This window comes from Corvus hawaiiensis, chromosome 27 (assembly GCF_020740725.1).
Source record: "Corvus hawaiiensis isolate bCorHaw1 chromosome 27, bCorHaw1.pri.cur, whole genome shotgun sequence".
Classification (NCBI taxonomy): domain Eukaryota; kingdom Metazoa; phylum Chordata; class Aves; order Passeriformes; family Corvidae; genus Corvus; species Corvus hawaiiensis.
In genome coordinates, this window is record NC_063239.1 from 2,910,875 (window position 1) to 2,929,970 (window position 19,096).

At 54.2% G+C, this 19,096-nt stretch overlaps 2 protein-coding genes across 2 annotated transcripts; both read left to right on the plus strand.

Moving 5' to 3' along the window:
- The first annotated feature begins 2,205 nt into the window (after nucleotides 1-2,205).
- ERLIN2 (ER lipid raft associated 2) lies at nucleotides 2,206-12,708 on the plus strand. The gene is made up of 11 exons (XM_048287404.1): nucleotides 2,206-2,337; nucleotides 2,436-2,517; nucleotides 2,783-2,829; nucleotides 3,081-3,142; nucleotides 3,744-3,869; nucleotides 5,609-5,682; nucleotides 6,067-6,125; nucleotides 7,105-7,196; nucleotides 7,498-7,587; nucleotides 9,037-9,116; nucleotides 10,124-12,708. The coding sequence occupies exons 1-11, from the start codon at nucleotides 2,231-2,233 to the stop codon at nucleotides 10,331-10,333; spliced, it is 1,029 nt and encodes a 342-aa protein (XP_048143361.1). The 5' UTR covers nucleotides 2,206-2,230; the 3' UTR covers nucleotides 10,334-12,708.
- A 988-nt stretch (nucleotides 12,709-13,696) lies between these two features.
- On the plus strand, nucleotides 13,697-18,614 carry LOC125317556 (pyridoxal phosphate binding protein). Its single transcript, XM_048287405.1, has 8 exons — nucleotides 13,697-13,812; nucleotides 14,195-14,302; nucleotides 14,748-14,783; nucleotides 15,338-15,413; nucleotides 15,794-15,928; nucleotides 16,042-16,184; nucleotides 16,654-16,752; nucleotides 17,033-18,614. The coding sequence occupies exons 1-8, from the start codon at nucleotides 13,717-13,719 to the stop codon at nucleotides 17,168-17,170; spliced, it is 831 nt and encodes a 276-aa protein (XP_048143362.1). The 5' UTR covers nucleotides 13,697-13,716; the 3' UTR covers nucleotides 17,171-18,614.
- The last annotated feature ends 482 nt before the right edge of the window (nucleotides 18,615-19,096 follow it).

The following is a 19,096-nucleotide window of genomic DNA, read 5'->3' on the forward strand; positions in this document are numbered from 1 at the left end:
GACGGAATTCGGGAAGTGTTCCCCCCACACAGCCCCTCTCCCACCCCCTTCCCTTCCCTTCCAGAGCCAGAGCAGAGCAAGAAAGGGCCCAGCCAAGCACCCTGAACCCTCCCAGCTCCTTCCAGGAGCCCTTCCTGGGCTCCACTGCTCCTTTAGGTTTCAGCTAGGGAACAGCTGGGATGGGACGGGATGGGACGGGATGGGATGGCATGGGATGGCATGGGATGGGGATGTGAACAAGGATGGGATGGGGATAGGAATGGTGTGGAAATGGAGATGGAGGCAGAATTGGGGATGGGGATGGGGATGGGGACAGGATAGAAATGGAGATGGAGATGGGAGTGGGGCTGGGGCAGGACTGGTGAGCAGAGCTTTCCGCCCCACCGCTGCAGCTGCAGAGGTAACCTTAAACGCCAAAGCAGGAGCGGCAGGGACAGAGTTTTTCCAGCCCTATTCCCAGCTGTCAGGCAGTGATTAATGGCCAACAGCCTCGGAATTGCCTTTATTGCCAGCCCGGCATTGTTACTTGTGACAGCTAATGAGGGCAGACAGACTTTACACCGCGCCGCGCTCCGGCCCCACCGGACCCTCCCCGCCCCGCAGGGACCGAGTGGGGCACGTCCCACCCGGGGCTGCCCGTGCCTGTCCTGGCCCTGCCCACAGCAGCCCCATCTCTGCCCGCATCCCGACCCAGGGCCTGCCCAGGTCCCATCCCGGCTCCATCCCCACGAGTCCGGAGCCACAAGCACCCAGAGACCCTCAAATTGTCTCACTTAGCTCTGCAGAAAACCCCACAGAATATTTTGACAGGGGCAGAGGGATGAGGTAGGGATGAAGAAGTCTTCAAGTGCTGGAGAGAACTGGGTGCAATAAACCATTTATTCCTACAAAAAGCCCTGTTAAAATCCCGAGCGCCACGGCACAGACACCACTGAATGTTCCTGGCCTCGGGTCCAGCAGTAATGATTTTTTTTGGCTTTTAGGTTTTTTTAGGATTATTACAAATAATATTTACCTTTGTGCTGGTTCACATCTTGATGCTGTTAAACACGTGGCCACAGCTGGTTTCCCGTTCAGGGCAGTGATATAGTGCCGGTGTTATGAAGCAAAACCTCTCCTGCGAGCCAGAACACCCCACATTTAAAAATCTATTACTTTTCAATATTCCATGGATGCATTTTGCTCCAGCTCAGAGCAATTTCCTAGTTTACCCTTATTAAACTGAGAGGGGCTGAGCAGAGGCTTGTGATTTATGAAACACATACTAGATTCATTAAAATCTTTAAAGATTTAATACATTTTATCAAGGCCCTAAATCTGGGCAAACGCCTTTAAAAAAACACCAACTACAGGGTGTTTTTCATCTCTGGCGCCCTTTTGCGCTTATTTAAGAGCTGTAAAATTTGGATTGACAAATATCGTGGATATTTCATTCCTTATTCCTAAATGGCGCTGAACCCTCCTGACAGGGTTGTTATATATAACCTCGGAGATCTATCACGAGTAAAGATCAAATCATTCTCCTTTATTGACGTTTTATACATCTCTCACATGGTTTTTAGGTCCGTTTCCACGATTACAGAGCTGGATGATTCCATGGTTCCTGGCCCATCCCGTTTCCTGCAATTGCCCGAACAAGGTCCGGACAGGGAACGGGGGGTTCCATGCGGGGGGCGTGGGGCTATGCCGGGGCGGTCAGAGAGGGGAGAACCCTTTGTGCGTGACAGAAAGAATTGAAAGAGGGGAAATTTAGGCTGGACATTGGGAGTCAGATCTCCAGGAGCGTTTGGACAATGCTCTCAGGGACACGGGGGAGTTGTTAGGGTGTCTGTGCTGGGCCAGGAGCTGGACTGGATGATCCCGTGGGCCCTTTCCAGCTGAGGATCCTCTGTGGTCCTGCTGGGAAATGTCCCAGCCCGTGGATGGAACGGGATGAATCTCGATGTCCCTTCCGACGCTTAACATTCTACGATCTGTGACTCCGTGGGTGCGGCACACCCCTCCACACCGCCGTCCCGCTCTGTCCCCCCCGCCTGCACGGGGAGCGGGCTCTGGGGGGCCCCGCACCCCCAAACCCCTGCGGGGGTCGCGCTGCGGGAGCGAGAGGGTCTCGAACCTGCGACCTCCAGCACCACATCCCCCGCTCCTCCATCGCCCTCTGGCGGCGGCGGCGCGGTCGCGCTGTGATGACGTCAGTGGCGCGCCGCCGGTGCCGCCGCCGGTGCCGGGCATGGCCCAGCTCGGTGCCATCGCCGCCCTCGCCCTCGGCGTCGCGGCCGCCGCGCTCCTGTCGGCCGTGCACAAGATCGACGAGGGGCACATCGGCGTCTACTATCGGTGAGACGGGCCCTGCGGGGAGAGAGCCGGGCCCCGGCCAGCCGCCGCTCACGGTTCTCTCTCTCTCTCTCTCTCTCCCCCTCTCGTTCCCTCCGCAGCGGCGGCGCGTTGCTGACCTCCACCAGCGGGCCCGGCTTCCACCTCATGCTGCCCTTCATCACGTCCTACAAGTCAGTGCAGGTGCTGCTGGGCCCGGGCCCGGGCGGGGCGGGCACCGGGGGAGCCCGGCTGGTCCCACGGGGCTGGGGGCGGCCGTGCCCGGTACCGGGGACGGGGGGCTCTCGGGCCGGTCCCGCTGAGCCTCGAACGAGGGACTGAGCGAGGCGGGTGCAGCTCCTGCTTTGGAGGGTCCCGGGGGGACGTGGCTGTGTCAGAGCCCCGTGGGCTGCAGGATTTGTGCCGGGAAAATCCCTCTCTTAAGCCTCTTTCCTTCGATCTCCTCCAGACCACGCTGCAGACGGACGAGGTGAAAAATGTCCCGTGTGGCACCAGGTGAGATGTTCAGCTCTTACCCCCCTACAGCCCTTCATCCCAGCTGGAAGCTTCTCAGAGACTGAACTTCTCTGCAGCCCCCAAACTGGGGTCACTGGGAGGCTCTGCAGGGCCTCCCCAGGACAGGGAGCCCACCCCGGGCGGGGGGGTCTGGGACGGTGCTGAGCAGGCTGGGGTGGATCCCACACTCATCCCACAGGAGCAAACTCAGCCTCCAGCAAACGTAACTTTTTGTTTTTCTCGCTTTGCAGTGGAGGAGTGATGATTTATTTCGACAGGATCGAGGTGGTGAATTTCCTCATCCAGAGTGCGGGTGAGTCACCAGTCCTGCCCCGGACACTCCCCGGGGGCTGTGCTGCAGGAACAGGAGGTGAAGAGGTTGTGGCTGTGTTTGGTTGGAGCCAGGCTGTACCACAGGTGTGCCCTGAGCTCCGGGTGTCACCTCTGACCCCGCTCTCCCGAGAATTTGGGGTGTTTATTGTTTCTTGCCTTTCTGATCTGCGTTAACCCAGCTCCCCCAAGCTTTGTGCAGCATCGGGTTGGAGTAACGGGGTGTGCAGGGGGAGCCAAGGGGGCTGTGAGCACAGGCTCCTGGAGCCCAGGGAGAACAACCTGTGCAGCCTTTTCCCAAATCCTTGGGTGTTTAATGTGGGAGTGCCTGGCTCGGCAGGGAGCTCTGTGTGTGTGTGTGTGCAGCCCCAGCACAGCCTGAGGGTGCTTCAAACCCTTCTATTGACAGAGCAGAGGACAGATATTGGTGGAGGCGTCGCAAAATGTCAGCAGTAAATAAACCTGCCCTGAGCAGAGGGTTTGAGGGCATTTCACAGCCCCTCAAGGTTTTCCCTGAGAGTGCTCAGCCTCCTTTCCCCGCTTCCCTTCCCTCCCTCCTCCATCCCCTCTCTCTCCTCTGCCAGTGTACGACATCGTGAAGAACTACACGGCCGACTACGACAAGGCCCTCATCTTCAACAAGATCCACCACGAGCTGAACCAGTTCTGCAGTGTCCACACGCTGCAGGAGGTTTACATCGAGCTGTTTGGTGAGCTGCCCCTGGGACTGGTGGTTCTGAGGGTTCTCCCCGTGGGCTGTTGGTGCAGAACCCGCAGCTGGTGGGCTTTTATCCATTAATCCCGTGTTTGCTCTGCTCAGAGGCGGGGTTGGTATCCAGCTGCCATCGTTTATCCGTGTTATCTTTTGGAGCTGAGTGCTTCAATATGTTGTAACAATAAACTCCAGCCCCAGCCCTGCCAGTAGCCTCCCTGTAGGGAAGGGAGCAGGAATTCTGTGGCATTCTCTGTGTGATTGAATCAGTCACAGGATTCTCTAATCCAGATGGAAGAGCCAGGCTGTGGCTCTTTGCTGTTACAGAAAGCCTGAGCAAGCACTCCCTGGCCAGAGGGTTCCATGAGCTCTGGGCTGTGCCCGTGGCTGCGGTGCCCATAAACCAGGAGTGCTGGCAGGAGCCTGCTGACCTTCCCAACGGGAAACCGGGCAGCACAGGGAGACACACAGCAGGAGAGGCTGAGGAGAAGCTGGGGTTTCTTGGTAGAATTCGTGCAGTGGCTGCCAATGCTGAGTGTTTTGTTTCTGGCTCTGGACTGACAGGAAATCCTTGCAGCCTTTCAGCACTCGGCAGTGCTGGCTGTGGGCGCAGAGCTGCTGGGAATGGTTTGGGACAGGATTTGTGCCTGAGAGAACAGGGGGCCTGAGAGAGCAGACTCCTGCTCTCTGTTCAGCCTGGGCTTTCCAAGGAGCCTGGCTTCCCCTTCCCACACAGGCTGCAGGCCTGGGGCTCGGACCCCCCCCCGGTTCCCAGTCCCTGCTGGCGCTGGACAGGTTCCTGGCCAATGGAGACTCCAGATGTCGGCAGCTGCTGCTGACGGCTGCTTGAAATGGGCTGAAAGCACCCGCTCTGCACAGAAGGAACTTGCACAAACTCCCCTGGAACTCCTGCTCTGAGCTGCCTGGGTCTGGCTCAGGCTCTGCAATGGGGCACAGCCCCTTTGAGCAGCCTCACGTCACCCTCTGCCCCCACATCTGCCAGCAGGTGCAGGGAACTGATAACAGCTGCTTCCCAAACTCCTGGCTGGACTTCATTAGGAGCCTGAGTTCCAGATAGGAAACTGGGACCAAAGCAAACAATCCAGGAGTGTGATGTGATCCCTCTTAAGGCCATTACAGTTTGATTTTCCCTCTGCACTTCCCAGCAGGCCCCAGCTGGAAGCGCTGCCCTCCTTGGAGCTTTCATCAGAGCAGGGTTTTAGGTTGTGTATCCCTTTGAAATCCTCAGCTACGCTGGAGTTCTGGGACTCCCTGAGCCAGAGAGACATTACTGATGATTTTTGCAGCCTGTTAAAGTAACTGATGCTGCCATTTCCCATTCCTGCCTTTCCATTTCCTTTTTGTCCTCCTGGCACAGGTGCAGGCCAGAGTCGGTCAGGATTTACCACGTTACTTCAGGATCCAATTGGGAAGTTCAGTGGGGAAGGGGGTTAGAGCACGGACTCCTTGTTGTAAAGATTCAGGAAGATTCCAAACCGCAGGTTTGGGGAAACTGGAGGGTTTCCTTTTATGCCTGCCATGTTCCTGTGGTGCATCCCAAGGGTTGTTGCTGGGAGAGCTGGGAACCTGCCTCGGGGTCAGGCCAGCACTTCTACATCCAACTCCCATTTGTACTTTCCAGGGATAAGAAATGTGAGCCCTCCCAGCTCACTCTGGGTGCTGACAGCAAACTGCCCTGGGGGATGTTTCATTCCCTTTTCTTTTTCCCCCAATCAGATCAAATTGATGAAAACCTTAAACTGGCCTTGCAGCAAGACCTAACCACGATGGCCCCTGGATTAATTATACAGGTAATCAGGATTTGATTGAGATATTGAAGGTGCAGATTGTGAAGAGGGGAAAGGGCTAAAAGGAAACAAGAAACTGAGATTTGTTTAGGAAATTGCTTTACAGCACAGATTTCATTGAACCTGAGGAGTGGGAACAGTGTCCTTCCTGTCTCCTCTCAGTTTTGATGTGTTGAGTTTCCTCCTGAAGTTATTCTGGGTGCTGGTTTGCCCAGGTTACAATCTCTGTTATGTCAGGAGATCCTTCAGTGCTGTTTCTCTGTGGATTTTGGGCCTGGTCACAGTTTGTGCAGCTCTGGTGGCAGAGCGTGCCCCAAGTGCCACCCCTGCAGTCCCAGGGGCCACTTGGCTGTTGGCCCATGTCCTCTTCTGTCTCCCTCTCTCCAGGCAGTTCGAGTTACAAAGCCAAACATCCCTGAAACAATCCGGAGGAATTATGAGCTCATGTAAGTGGCTTTGTGTTCCCAGAAGGATCCAGAAGGGCAGATTACCTTGGGATCTGGGGATTGGGGTGCCCTTGGCTCCTGGCCTCATGCTGCCCCTCGGGAAGGGGCTGCCGAGGAGCAGCACTGAGCCCTGGCTGGGCTGGCAGGGCCCTCACTTGGAGCCCTTGAGCACAGGAATGCTTTGCCCTGGGGCTCCTTCCCCTGGGCACTGGCCCTGTGTTCCAGAGCCCTCCTGGAGCTGTGGGTGACTGGCAGAGGGACGGATTTCAGCACTAATCCTGTTGTTTGACTGGGATGGAGAAACTGTTGATTCAACAGGCTGAAGACTCGCAAAGCTTTGAAATAACTTTCTTTGGCAGCACTTGACATGCTGATCCCTTTGCAACGCCCTGAGCCAGCTGCCTTCTCCTGCACTTGGTCAGTCAGACACGCCCGTGCTCCCTGAGCACGCTGCCAGCACTCTGTGCCGGCCAGGATGGGATCCCTCTCATCCATTCTGCTTCCCTGGCATTGCATGTCACCTTTGGGCTTGTGGTAAATCCTGTGTGGCGTGGTCATGGCAGGGGGTCCCAAATCAGCCTGTGTTCTGTTGCCATAAATACAGCAGGACGTGTTGAGAGAGACTCAGTTCCAGTGTCTCTTCCCTGGCTGGGAGCAGGGGCAGAGTTTTTTATTTATGTTCACTCTTTAAAAACTCATTAATGTAAATAAAAACCATTAAGATAGAAAAGGCAATAGGGCAGCCTGCAGGGAGTGTGTCACAGGGACTCACTGGAAAATCTTCCTGCTATGGAGGGGAGGAAAGAATGCTTTGGTTTAGGCAAGACGCTCTGTGCAGGTACCTGCCCTCACACTGCTGATCCCACCTGCCCTGGACACGTGCTGGAAGGAGGGGAGAGCCAGCAGCTCGTGCTGGGGATGTGCTGTGAATCCCACACCAGTGAGCCCCTGTTTTTAACTGGTTTCTCTTGCTCCCCAGGGAGAGCGAGAAGACAAAGCTGCTGATCGCGGCACAGAAGCAGAAGGTGGTGGAGAAGGAGGCAGAGACAGAGAGGAAGAAAGCCCTGATCGGTCTGTATGGGTGGGCTGGGAGAGGGAACGGGGGGGACAGGCAGCAAAGAGACCCCAGGCTCCAGAGAGGGGGAAGGGGTGCACTGGTTCGCTTTGGGACCTTCTCTGATCTGAAACTCCCTGAGAAGCTCAGGAGTGTTTCAGGTGGATTCCAGCTTTGTTTTCTGCAGGCTGGAAATTCTTCCCACCGTTTATTTCCACCTGAAGTAGGTGATGAGTGAGGATTTTCCAGGGTGAGGCTGCTTCTGGCGTTAGGAAGATGTGTGATGACAGTGTGGGTGTATTCTTGTTTTCATTTCAGAGGCAGAAAAGATTGCACAAGTTGCTGAAATAACTTATGGACAGAAAGTGATGGAAAAGGAAACAGAGAAGCGAATTTCAGAGATTGAAGGTGAGTGGGGGGTGAGCTTTCCAGTAAGTAACTCCTGAAGCAGTTCACCAGGGAGCTCTTGAAGTGTGTGTTGGCTGTGTTCTTCAGTCCAGGCTGATGCTCCCAGGGGTGAAGTTCCTGACCAGAGGCAAGAACGGGAATTTCTTTGACAGCTGTGCTTCTTGAAACTCCCTTTCTCAAGGTGATCTTTGTAGGAGTTTGAACTCAAGGAGGTGTTCCCTCACCCATCTGATACGATGCTTTGCCAAGGAGACTCCAGGGCGTGGAGAGGGCTCTGCAATTCCAGCTCAGAAGTGGCAAGGCCTTTTTTCCCCTTACATTCATTATAGGCCCTGCCAAGCTTTGCAGAAGCCACTGAGGAGCCAATTAAGAGTTTTACAGATCAGCAGCTTCCCAGGAAGAAGTTCTTCGCAGAAATACAGTGAGGTTTATTTCCTATAACTTTGTCAGCCCGTCAGTCTGGGTCTGTGCTGGCAGAGGATTCCTGCCTCTCTCTTTTTTCCTGGTGTCTGTGACTGGGCCCAGCCTCTCCTTTTAGCCCAAAGAGAGGAAGCTGTGGGCCAGACCATCCAGCTGTTTACATGATCTTTAAGTGCAGCAGCTCACAGGACTCCCTGCTAGGGGAAGTAAACAAATGGTTTATGCAGCTATGCAGCTCTCCAACCCAGACTGAGTGCTGCAATCGTGTGGCTCCATGCCTTGGGAGGAATGTCAGGAGAGGGGCAGGATTACACTCACTGGTACCCATCGTTATCACTGGACGGATACAGAGTCCGAGGGGGAAAAGGAGTGCAGTACAGAAACAGGAAGCATTGCTTTCCTTAAGTGTCTCTGCCAGGAGTCAGGAATTTCAGTATCCACAGAATCAGAGCCTTTGAGCAATTGTTGACAGAGCAGAGAAAAGCTCTCCAGCATCTGTCCAAGGGGCAGAGCCTGTAGAGGTTAAAATCCCCTGCTCTGCGTGCCAGAACCTTCATCTGCATATCCCAGACCAAATCCCATCTGGGAATCACATCCACAGGCACAGACCTCATCTGCAGAGAGTGCTGGGCTGCTCAGGCTGTTCCTGGAGTCCTGGGCAAAGGCTGTGGGTAAATCCCACGTCTGCAGGAGAGCAGTTCTGCATTTCAGCACGAGAGTCAGCCCTGGCTCAAGAAGAAAGGCTGAGCTTGGCCCACGTGATGGGGATAATCAAACCCTGATGTGTGAGAAATTCTTTGAGCTCTGCAGTTGCAGATGCAATTCACTTATTAATGCTCTCGTCCTGCAGCCATTTAGCTGTAAATTGAGCTCCCATTTCTGGGTTTCCCATTTTGTTCCCTCTTCCCCTTGTTGCACCCCGTGCAGTTTAGATGTGGCACTGGCCCCTTTCTGAAGAGTTTCCAGCTGCAAACGGTGCTAACGTGGCTGGAAATAAAAATGTGACTCAGAGCATGTCTTTGCTTCCAGATGCTGCATTTCTTGCACGAGAGAAGGCGAGAGCTGATGCTGAGTGTTACACTGCTATGAAGGTGGCCGAGGCCAACAAGGTACTGTGCTTTCCTTTGCGGTGCCTCAGAGCAGGGCCCCGGGCTGTGGGGGAATGCTCAGCACAAGAGCAGGCAGTGATCATTGTTTAAGTCAAAAAGCACAACAGAGGCCATCTCCTCTCAGCAAAGCTTTTATCTGACTGAAACAATTAGATCCTTATTTGCAAGTTCCTTTTGTTCTCTGGACAGATCAGTGTCAGGGTATGTGAAGTCTCTGCTCTGCCAGGTGCTCACGGGCCGTGGCTCTCCGTAGATGGAATATCAGTTTCAGTGTTGCCCTTTCACGCTGTTGTGATGAGAAATGTGGTTTCATTCCAGTCTCAAGTTGGCAGGCAGTCAGAACAGGGAGATCTCCGGGGTGACAGGCAGGGGTAGAATAAACCACAGTGCAGGGAAAGAACAAATGGAGCTGGTCTCAGACACCCTGGAAGAGCCTCAGTACTGCAAAAGTAAAAACAACAAAAAGTCCAGCCTGGAAACAGAAAAATGGCATGGATAGAATTGCCAGGTGAGCAAGTTCCCAGGACACTCCAGCAGGAAGAGTTTCAGTTCTGTGGTGGTCTGTGAGAAGGGCCAGAGGGCTGGGGTGTTTGTACACAGGTTTTGTGCCAGTTGTTCTGTCCTCTCTGTGACAATGTCGTTATCCTGAACGAATGAGCTCCTCTCACCCAGACACGCTCGTGGATCTGCTCCCTGGAAAACAGCCAGGGATATTTCCCTCCTCAGTAGTTCTCGTTGCAAGGGCTGCAGTGAGTGATGTGCTCTTGAGCATCTCCATCACGTTTGGATTGAGCGTTTTCCCCAGCTGGTCCCATCACTTTTCATTTTGCCATTTAGTCACTGGGATTTAGAGCTGCACTCAGCCTGGCTCTGGGCACTCTGTGTTTTCCCTGTGGAGGGCTGGCCATGCCTGCTGTGCTTGTGGAAAGTATGTGCCTCATGTGCTCATGGCAGGAATCTCCTTTTCCCGTATCTGAGCTGTTGTGACCCGTTTTCTCTCTGTGCAGCTCAAGTTAACTCCCGAGTACTTGCAGCTGATGAAGTACAAGGCAATCGCAGCCAACAGCAAGATCTACTTTGGCAAAGATATTCCCAACATGTTCATGGACTCTGCAGGGAGCCAGAGAAAATCTGCAGAGGGACTGGCAGAGGGAATCCAAGATGAGGACGGGGCAGGAACCAGCGAGGACACAAAACTACTTCATAACATCAACTGAAAAGAAAGATTTCTATTCGTTTTATATCAAAACAACATGAACTGGGAAATTCCTTTTTGTTTTCCCCCTTTCCTGTGCTGAAAGAGATGAATCAGATTTAATCCTTTCAATCTTTTGTATGACAATTAGACACAAGGACTTTGGTATTTGTGGGGTGGGTTTTCTGGTAATTTCTAAGCTCCAGGTATGTTCTGTAGCTGCACCTCCCCAGCTCTTGGTCACACAGACCAAGGATTTGGGAGAGGCTGTCAGGGCTATCAGCTGGATGGGAACCTGATTTGGGATTGAGGTGGTTCATAGCTGTTGCAGGTAAAGAAATGTTGAGGGTTTGGAGGGAGGGGAATTGCTGCTACAACTTGTTTTGGGTTTTTTTCTTATTGAAAATTCCAAGTACTTTATTTCAGTCCCCTTTGAAAATAAGGTGCTAGATTTTGTACACTACAAGTGGCTGCTCGAGGCTGGGGCCAGTGGCAGGTGGCTGCCGAGCCCATGTGAGGTGACCCTATGAGGGACAGAGGCTCAGCTGGAGTCCTGCAGGTTCCCACTCACCGGGGGGATCGAAGCCTTAGACCACAAGTCACGCAGGGAGTGACCCAAACTCTTCATTTTCTATGTCCTAACACGGCTTTGTTTTCTGTTTTTCATGTTTCTGTGGGGCACAGGAGAGTTTTCCCAGCAGTTCAGCTGCTGGGGGAGGGCGTGGGCAGCGTCCTGGAGTGCAGAGCTGGGTGGGATTTTCAGTGGAATGAGGCCACAGGCGTGGAAGTTGTCACAGTCATAGAAAACCAGGGAGGAAAGAATTTTTGTCTCAGGGACCCTGACTTTACAAAAGGCCGTGCTGGGGAGGAGCTGCTGGAGTGACCTGATGGTTTTTCAGCTCGTTACCTGCTCTGCAGGAGCAACTGGATCTCGGTGTTTACAGTGTCTGACTAGAAAAAGGACCTTCAGGTGAGCTGAAACGAGCAGAACTGAGCTCCTGTGGGATTGGGTCTGAATGGACCTTGTGGAAGGAAGGTTTTGTACTGGCCAAGGACAAACTGTGATTCTGAAAGGTCACGGGGCAGAGAAAAGCAGCTCTTCCTGAACTACCCAAAGATGGATTCCCCTTTTTCTCTCAGAACAATGTACCAGACCTTCCCCTCCAGAGAGCTGACCAGTTCCTCACATCCCAGATGCAAGGAGGAAACAGGGTTTTGTTTTCCACACATGCAAAATTTGAAGATAAAAATTCATGCCTAGAGAGAACATTTTTTTTTTTTCCTACCTAATCCATCTGCATTTGGCAGCAGAGCCTGGTGCTTAATTGCTGATAAAATTTGAGGCCAATATCCTCATCTGAGGTGATGGCAGTGCTCGTTGTCAGAGACCAGCCTGGTGCATTTACAGGCTCGTGCCCCGAATTCTTGCTCCCCCCTACCCCTGGTCTCACTCTTCAGCGTTTAAATCTTCATCAATCTGTGTTACACTAAGAGAGCTCAGATGAATCTCAGCTCCTGGTTCCAGGGTTTTTACAGCAGTTTTCTCTTCCCTGTTGATGCTTGAAAATGCAAAATAGAAATTAAGCATCGGTTTCTGCTGGAGAAAAGTCCCCTCCTCTTTGTATTTCTTGGAAAATAGGAGCTAAGGGAAGTCCCATCTCCAGACCTCCATCAGACCCACAGTAGTCAACAACAGCATCCCCAGGGAGGCTGTGATATTCCTGACTCATAAATTGGTCTGTGCAGGGAGATTGTAACAGGGAATAGCAGAAGTTCAGCAATGAGGATGAGCTCATTTGAGATTGTTCTACGTTCGTGCTCAAGGTTTCCATCAGCAACTAACACCTCCTTTTACGCAAGTATTTTTCACTAATGGAAGGATGCAACTAAGCCAAAGTGGTATTATAAAGGCTTTTTTTTGTGTGTGATTTCATAGCAAGACAATAGCTTGGGATAAAGAGCTCTTAATGATTTTTTTTTTTAATTAAAACCCTGACTGCTAAAGTATTAGTGTAATTTAGTTAAATTGTACTAAGAGTGCAGAAGCAAAGTTGAGAGTGTATCAGTCTTCACAAGCCAAAATCTGTTGTTGTGTCTTCATTCAGGTTTCTCCACTCTGTAAAATGTCCTGAATTTTCCAGAGTGGATCTGTCTCTCCATATAAACCTTTATTCCCTCTGTCTCTTTAACAGGCAAATTGTCCTGTTTCTCTAATCTTGAGATGAATATCTGAACTTTAAACCCACTCTACAGCAAAGGGAACAGAGGTTTGTGGCACTGCTGATACCTGGGAATGGCTGCGGGGAGCATGGAAATGCAGTCTTTGATCTTATGTACTGAATTCAAAGCCTTTTTATTTTGGTATTTGCTATGGCAATAAAATAGCCTTCAATTTTAGAATCTTCCAGTTTTAATATCAGGATGAACTTTAGTATCACGTGTAGATGTATTTGCAGGGGAGGATTTTCAAGCGAGGGGACGTGAAGGCCGCCGGTGGGCATGGGGAGCGGTGGGGTGCTGGGGGTCGGCGCTGTGCCCCTGCACGGGACGGTTCCCCCTTTCCAGTGAGGAGGAGGAGGAGGAGGAGGAAAGTGGAAGAAGAAAGGTCAGAGGTGTCCATGTCCAAGGAATCCCGTGTCTGTCAACCCCTGCTTTGCTATGGAATGAGTGAAAAACACAGGAACAAGACTGGAGCGGCAAACACCTCGGATTTGGTAAAGTTTGCAGAAAATCCTTGTCGTGTTTTACCAGACAAAGGGCAGGAACCTTCTGGGTGTTTTTACCCAGCTGTGTAAACACTGAATCTGCAGAGGGACAGTGAAGTTCTGCACATTAAGACAAATATTTGAGTTAATGCGTTCCAGCTGGCAGTTTCCCGTTCTTCCCCCGTCAGTGGCCGCGATGAAGCCGGGCATTGTCCCGGCCCCTCCAGCTGCTCTCGGGCTCTGTGGCCGCGCTCCAAGCGCTCCCCAGCACTGCCCGCCCTCAGACTGGGCCTGCAGGACAAGCACCGGTCCCTGCCTTGTTTTTATAACGCTTTTTTCTCCCCGAAATAATTGAAATTCACACCCTTGGGAGGCTGCTCCTCATGCAGGGATAAGAACCTAATTTTGGAGGGTGGAGGGTGGCCGGGACTGGAACAGTGGGGCGGGCTGGGTGGCAGCGCTCGCGCCCGTTACTCAGGCCGTGATTTGGATTTGTGGCCAGAACGCGGAGAACGGGGGAGCCCCGGGGGAGCCCCGGCCGGGCCCCGCTGTCCCCCGGCGCCGCCATGGCGCCCGCGACCTTCCCAATATGGCGCCCCCGCCCCTCCCATTGGCCGGCGGCGGCCGGCGGAGCGATCTGATTGGCGGCGGGGCGGGGGCGGGGCGCGTGTGTGGCGGAAGCGGCCGCGGGCGGGCGGGGATGTGGAGAGCGGGCATGGCCGCCGGGGACGGGCTGGGCCCGGCGCTCCGCGCCGTCACCGAGCAGGTGCAGCAAGCGGCGGCGCGGCGGCCGCAGGTGAGGGGGGCACGGGGGGCAACCCGGGGAGGTCCGCGGGTCGCTGCCGTGGCGACAGGGCCTCCGTCACCGTAGGGACGGGCCCGCGCCTTGGGGACAGGTTACCGGTGACCGTGGGGACAGACCCGCGGTGCGGCCGGGACAGGTCCCACCGTGGGAACAGACCCTCAGTGCCCCAGGGACGAGCACACCACGGATCTGGGTGTTTGAAACCCCCAGCAAAGGAGCCAGCACCCCACTATCGCGACAGGCCTCCCTTCTGCTCGTCCCGGCGCTCCCCCAATAGGGCCGGGCCCCCTTCGTCCCCCCCTCAGCGGCCCCGGCCGGGGGTGCCCGGAGCTGGGCCCGGGGTCCCCGTGCTCACCCCGCCGTGCTCCCGCAGGGGCTCCCGGCCGTGCAGCCGCGGCTCGTGGCCGTCAGCAAGACCAAGCCGGCGGAGATGGTGATGGAGGCCTACAGCCACGGGCAGCGCAGCTTCGGGGAGAACTACGTGAGTCGGGGGTCTGAGGGGCTGGGAGAGGGTCAGCAGGGTTGGGAAAGGGCCCCCTGTTGAGGGCATGGAATCCCAGCATCATTCCAGGTGGAAAAGCCCTCCAAGGTCATGGAGTGCAACCCGTGCCCGATCCCCACGTTGTCACCCAGCCCAGAGCACTAAGTGCCACAGCCAGTCTTTCCTTGGACACCTCCAGGGATGGACGCTCCAACACCTCCCTGGGCAGCCCCTTCCCGTGTTTAATGACCCTTTCTGCGAAGAAATTCCTCCTGGTGGCTCGGGGCGGGCTCGGGGCAGCCCGGTTTAGGTGGCTCTGTGGGTGACAGCATTATTCCCTGGCCCCGTGTTTTTGAGGCTCAGGTTGGCCCCAGGAACACACATCCCAAGGACACCAATCCAATGCCTGCTGTGGGTTTAACGGAATTCTCCTTCATTCTCCCAGGTTCAGGAGCTGCTGGAAAAGGCTTCAGACTCCAGAGTAAGCACACAGTTCCCTTTGTGTTTTCTCTCCATGTATAGCTGTGTCCTAAGAGCTGTTCAGTCAAAGTCCTGGGGTTTGTTAGGGATTTGGTTGGATCCTTATCTTTGCAGATAAATGGTGGGTTATTCTTGGCTCACTGCCTCTGCCCCCTTCCCCCTCCTGCCTTGCTGGCTCCAGAGGAGTCTGGGAATACATGAGCCTTAGTCATGGTTTGTCTGCACAGTGCTTTGCCTTTTGTGCTCTCTTTAGGAGAAGCACAGCCCTTGCTGAAAAAGAAACGTTAACACTCAGTTTGGGGAAAATATTATTTAATGACTGTTGCAAAAGAGCTTTGCCTTCGCTGTTCCCATGGACAGCATTCCCTGCAGCCACAGCCCCATCCCTCTCCAGGCTGTGCAGCAACCTCAGCACAACCACAAGCTGAGTCTTTCAGGGTCAACAAACAAAGAAATTGGGCGTCTGGTATTTGGTTGTGGGCAAACTAAGACTGAAGTGTTGTATGGGGGAAGAGGGAATTGCTGTTCCAACCTGAGCGTTCTCTCTGCTTTCAGATTCTGTCGTCTTGTCCAGACATCAAGTGGCATTTTATTGGCCACCTGCAGAAGAACAATGTCAACAAGCTGATCGGTAAATCCTGGTTGATTTTATGTGGGCAATGGTCTTCCAGTGTTCAGATGTGTCAGGGGAGGGTTAGGGTGGATATCAGGAAAAGGTTCTTCCCCCAGAGGGTGGTCAGGAGCTGCCCAGGCTGCCCAGGGAATGGGCACGGCCCCGAGGCTGCCGGAGCTCCAGGAGTGTTGGGACAGCGCTGCCAGGGATGCCCAGGCTGGGATTGTTGGGGTGTCTGTGCTGGGCCAGGGGTTGGACTCAATCATCCCTGGGAGTCCCTTCCAGCTCAGGATATTCCGTGATTCTCTGAAACAATAACCGTGAACTCACAAATGCCTGCTGTTGGTACAAACAATCCCATGCCAGCAGAGCTCTTTCAGCCTGTGTTTTCTCCCCAGCTGTCCCAAACCTGTTCATGTTGGAAACGGTGGATTCTGTGAAACTGGCAGACAGAGTCAACAGCTCGTGGCAGAAAAAAGGGTCATCCCAGAAGCTGAAGGTCATGGTGCAAGTTAACACCAGTGGGGAGGACAGTAAGTGGCTCTTTGTGACATTTGTCCTGCTGGCTTGACAGGGAACTTGACCAGGACGGGCTGAAAGCGTTTCTCTGGCAGAGCTGGGCACAGATCTCCCTGGTTTTTTCCAGGCAAGCATGGCCTTCCCCCCGGAGACACCACAGCTGCCGTGGAACATGTCATCAACAAGTGCCCCAGCCTGGAATTTGTGGGGCTGATGACCATTGGCAGCATCGGGCATGACCTCAGTAAGGGGCCAAATCCTGACTTCCAGGTAAGATTTTCTCAGAGAAAATGTCACTGTGGGCCGGTTTCCTGTTACAGCTTGTCTGTCCCAGTCAAACCAGTCTGAGTCAAGCTGTAGGGAGGTAGGAACACCTTGTGCAGGATAGCACAGAGCCCTCAGTACCAGTGTCAGTGCAGGTGTGAGGCTTCTTTCTGCAGAGTATTTCTCCCATCCCTCCTCTGAAGCTGCAGCCAGGATGTTGGCAGGGCTACCTGTGCAGCAGTTGCTGTCCTGGAGCCCCTGGTCCAGGTGAGAGTTCAGCCTCCTCTGTGTTGTCAGGAAATCTGGGAAATCTCCAGATGCTGTTCCGGTGCTTCTGTGGGAAGTGTGGGAATTGCACATCCCGTGTGAAGGACGCTTCAGGGACGGGCAGGAATCGGGATCTGTGTCACCCTGGAAGGGAGCTGGCGTGGCTGTCCAGGTGTGTGACCCTGTCCTGTCCCCTCGTGCGCTGCAGGTGCTGCTGTCCCTGCGGCAGGAGGTGTGTGAGAAGCTCAGTCTGCCCGTGGAGAAGGTGGAGCTGAGCATGGGCATGTCCACGGACTTCCAGCACGCAGTAAGTGCATTCCTGCCCCTTCCCTCAGGGAACAAACATGCCTGCACCCCAAATTCCAGCCCAGGTGCCACCCAAACAGGCCTCTAAGGCTTCCCCTTGGATGGAGATCCCAGTGCAGCTCTCCCGGTCCTGGGGGAGATTCCTGGGATCAAACCAACCCCTGGGTGTAGCTGTGGGTGATGAGTCTGTGGAGAACCATCCTGTGGTGTGGTGAGCGTCCAGGCTAGGCCATGGGGCGGTGGCAGCCCTGCCCTGACCTCCTCCTCTCTGTCTCTTCCAGATAGAGGTTGGCTCTACAAACGTCAGGATTGGGAGCACTATTTTTGGAGAGCGGGATTATTCCAACAAAGCCATCGGGGGCAAGGCCCCTGCTGGAAGTAAAGGCCAAACAGAGGCCGTGACAGTGCAGGGGCACTAAAGGGAAAACAAGTGGCCTCACCAGAGGAGAGACCTCGCTGCGGGAGACCTCACTATGCATTTTACCTCCCTCCGTGTCAGCACCCGATCCTGGTGGTGAGAGGGAATTCCTCGGAACAGAGGCCAGAAATGCCTCAAATCATTGTGATTGTAGAGTACCCCTAGAAACTGGAAATCTTTATAACCAACAAATGACAAGGAAATTGAGGGTTGGAAGTGGCTGTGGTGTCTTGGTTCCTCAGGGTCATCAAGGACAGAGACTTTGGGGTAACTGGGTTGGACAAACAAGTGTTTGTCAGGCTGGAGCTGCTGCTGAGCAAGGTAGGTGTCACTGCAGCAGTGCTGGTGTTTTCACTAAAGACTAAAAACTTCATTGAACACGTTGTGATCTTGCCAGAAACCTGTAAATGTTTCCCCAAATACAAGTTTTGCACGTGGGGTGGTTACGTAGGAGCTGAGGTAGGGCTGTGCTGTGACACAGGAGAGGCCGTGGCCATGGCAAGGGGGTGACTGACAGGCACAGGGGACTGTGAGGAGCTCAGCTGCCACTGTGGGTCCACGGTGTGATGTTTTGGCTGCACATCACCAGTGTGGGAGTGTCTTTTCGGCTCAGTTTTGTCCTTTTCAGGCTGACACTAACTTTTCCCATGGCTCTGTGGCTGCCCAGATCTGGGATGCTTTCCCCCTTCCCTTCCTTTCCCCTCCTCTGTTGCTGGGAATTATTTTCATCCTGCCTAATAGTTTTGATGCTGTTTTTTGGTCAGAATGGGGGTTTTCTGCCAGGCCTCTGCTTTGCCACCAGCTTGCTGCTGCTTTCCAAGGTGAGTCCCTGATGGTTTGGTGCCTGTGCCATCCCCTCTACACCTGTGTGAGGATAATGCTTGGCGCAGGGCAGCAGGGAGATTTCCTTGGGAAAATACTTCAGAAAAGGAAGTATTATTGTCCCACTGCATTCTGGGTTCCTGAAAAAAATTTGTTTGGCCACTGAGAGCTGCTGGGCTGTGTCCTCTAACATCCTTTCCTGCACTTGGAAGAGGGAAATGGGACTGTCACTGCAGTAACTTTCCTTCAGGTGTGAGCAGAAGCTCCTGCGTCGTCCTGTGTTGTTTGGCCAGTCTCACAACCTGTGTTACAGCTGATTTTTGGGCTTTGTATCTGCTAAGAGGAGGAGAGCTCGGCTGCCAGCAGGAACATCCTCCCCAGGCTTTGCTCTGTGTGCGTGTGGTTAAATCTCGCTGTTGGTTTCACTCTATAAAAGCTGAATGTAAATGAAAAGAGTCAACTCCAACACCAACCTGTCGTAGCTCCGTGGCTTAGAAGCGACGTGGGGTTGGAGCCGCCCTCCTCACGCTGCACCGTGTGTGGTTCCATAGTCTAGTAATAAACAGTGGTGAGTTTTAATGCCATCTGTGCCAACTCTAAAGCTATTAAAGATGTTATTTTTATGTTCCAGCGTGGTGAATAAATGCCCCGAGCTGCCCCTGGAGCTGTTTCCCCAACCTGGAGCCGCTGTTGGAGCTGGGGCGGAGAGAGGAGGGTGGTTGAAAGGCAACTGAGACGGAGCTGGCAAAGAAAGTGAAGCGGGTTTTGATCGGGAAGGTCGGGAAGTCGCTGCCGCGCTGGGCGGGATGTCGTGTGTCGCGAGCTGCCCCCGGAGGAGCCTCTGGGTGGCGCTGCCGGGTCACGGGTCCCAAAATCGCCTGGAGCGTACCTGGCTCAGGTGCACAGCGCCTGCCGAAACCTTCGGGGCTCCCGCGGCTCTGGCGGCCTCCGTGCGCGGGGCTGCGGCAGGGCAGGGGTCTCGGTGGCCCTGGGGATGCACTTTGCCACAGGACACCTCTCTCGTCCCGCCGGGCTGGTCCAGGTGGCCATCGGGGAGCAGCCCAGGTGCTGTGCTGGGGACAGCCCGAGCTGGGCTGTGACAAGG

Coding starts and splice junctions, on each gene's coding strand:
- ERLIN2 (XM_048287404.1), top strand. CDS start 2,231: ATGGCCCAGCTCGGTGCCATCGCCGCCCTCGCCCTCGGCGTCGCGGCC. Junction 3,870..5,608: donor GGTTTACATCGAGCTGTTTG/GTGAGCTGCCCC, acceptor TCCCCCAATCAG/ATCAAATTGATGAAAACCTT. Junction 7,588..9,036: donor GCGAATTTCAGAGATTGAAG/GTGAGTGGGGGG, acceptor CTTTGCTTCCAG/ATGCTGCATTTCTTGCACGA.
- LOC125317556 (XM_048287405.1), top strand. CDS start 13,717: ATGTGGAGAGCGGGCATGGCCGCCGGGGACGGGCTGGGCCCGGCGCTC. Junction 15,414..15,793: donor CAATGTCAACAAGCTGATCG/GTAAATCCTGGT, acceptor TTTTCTCCCCAG/CTGTCCCAAACCTGTTCATG. Junction 16,753..17,032: donor CCACGGACTTCCAGCACGCA/GTAAGTGCATTC, acceptor TGTCTCTTCCAG/ATAGAGGTTGGCTCTACAAA.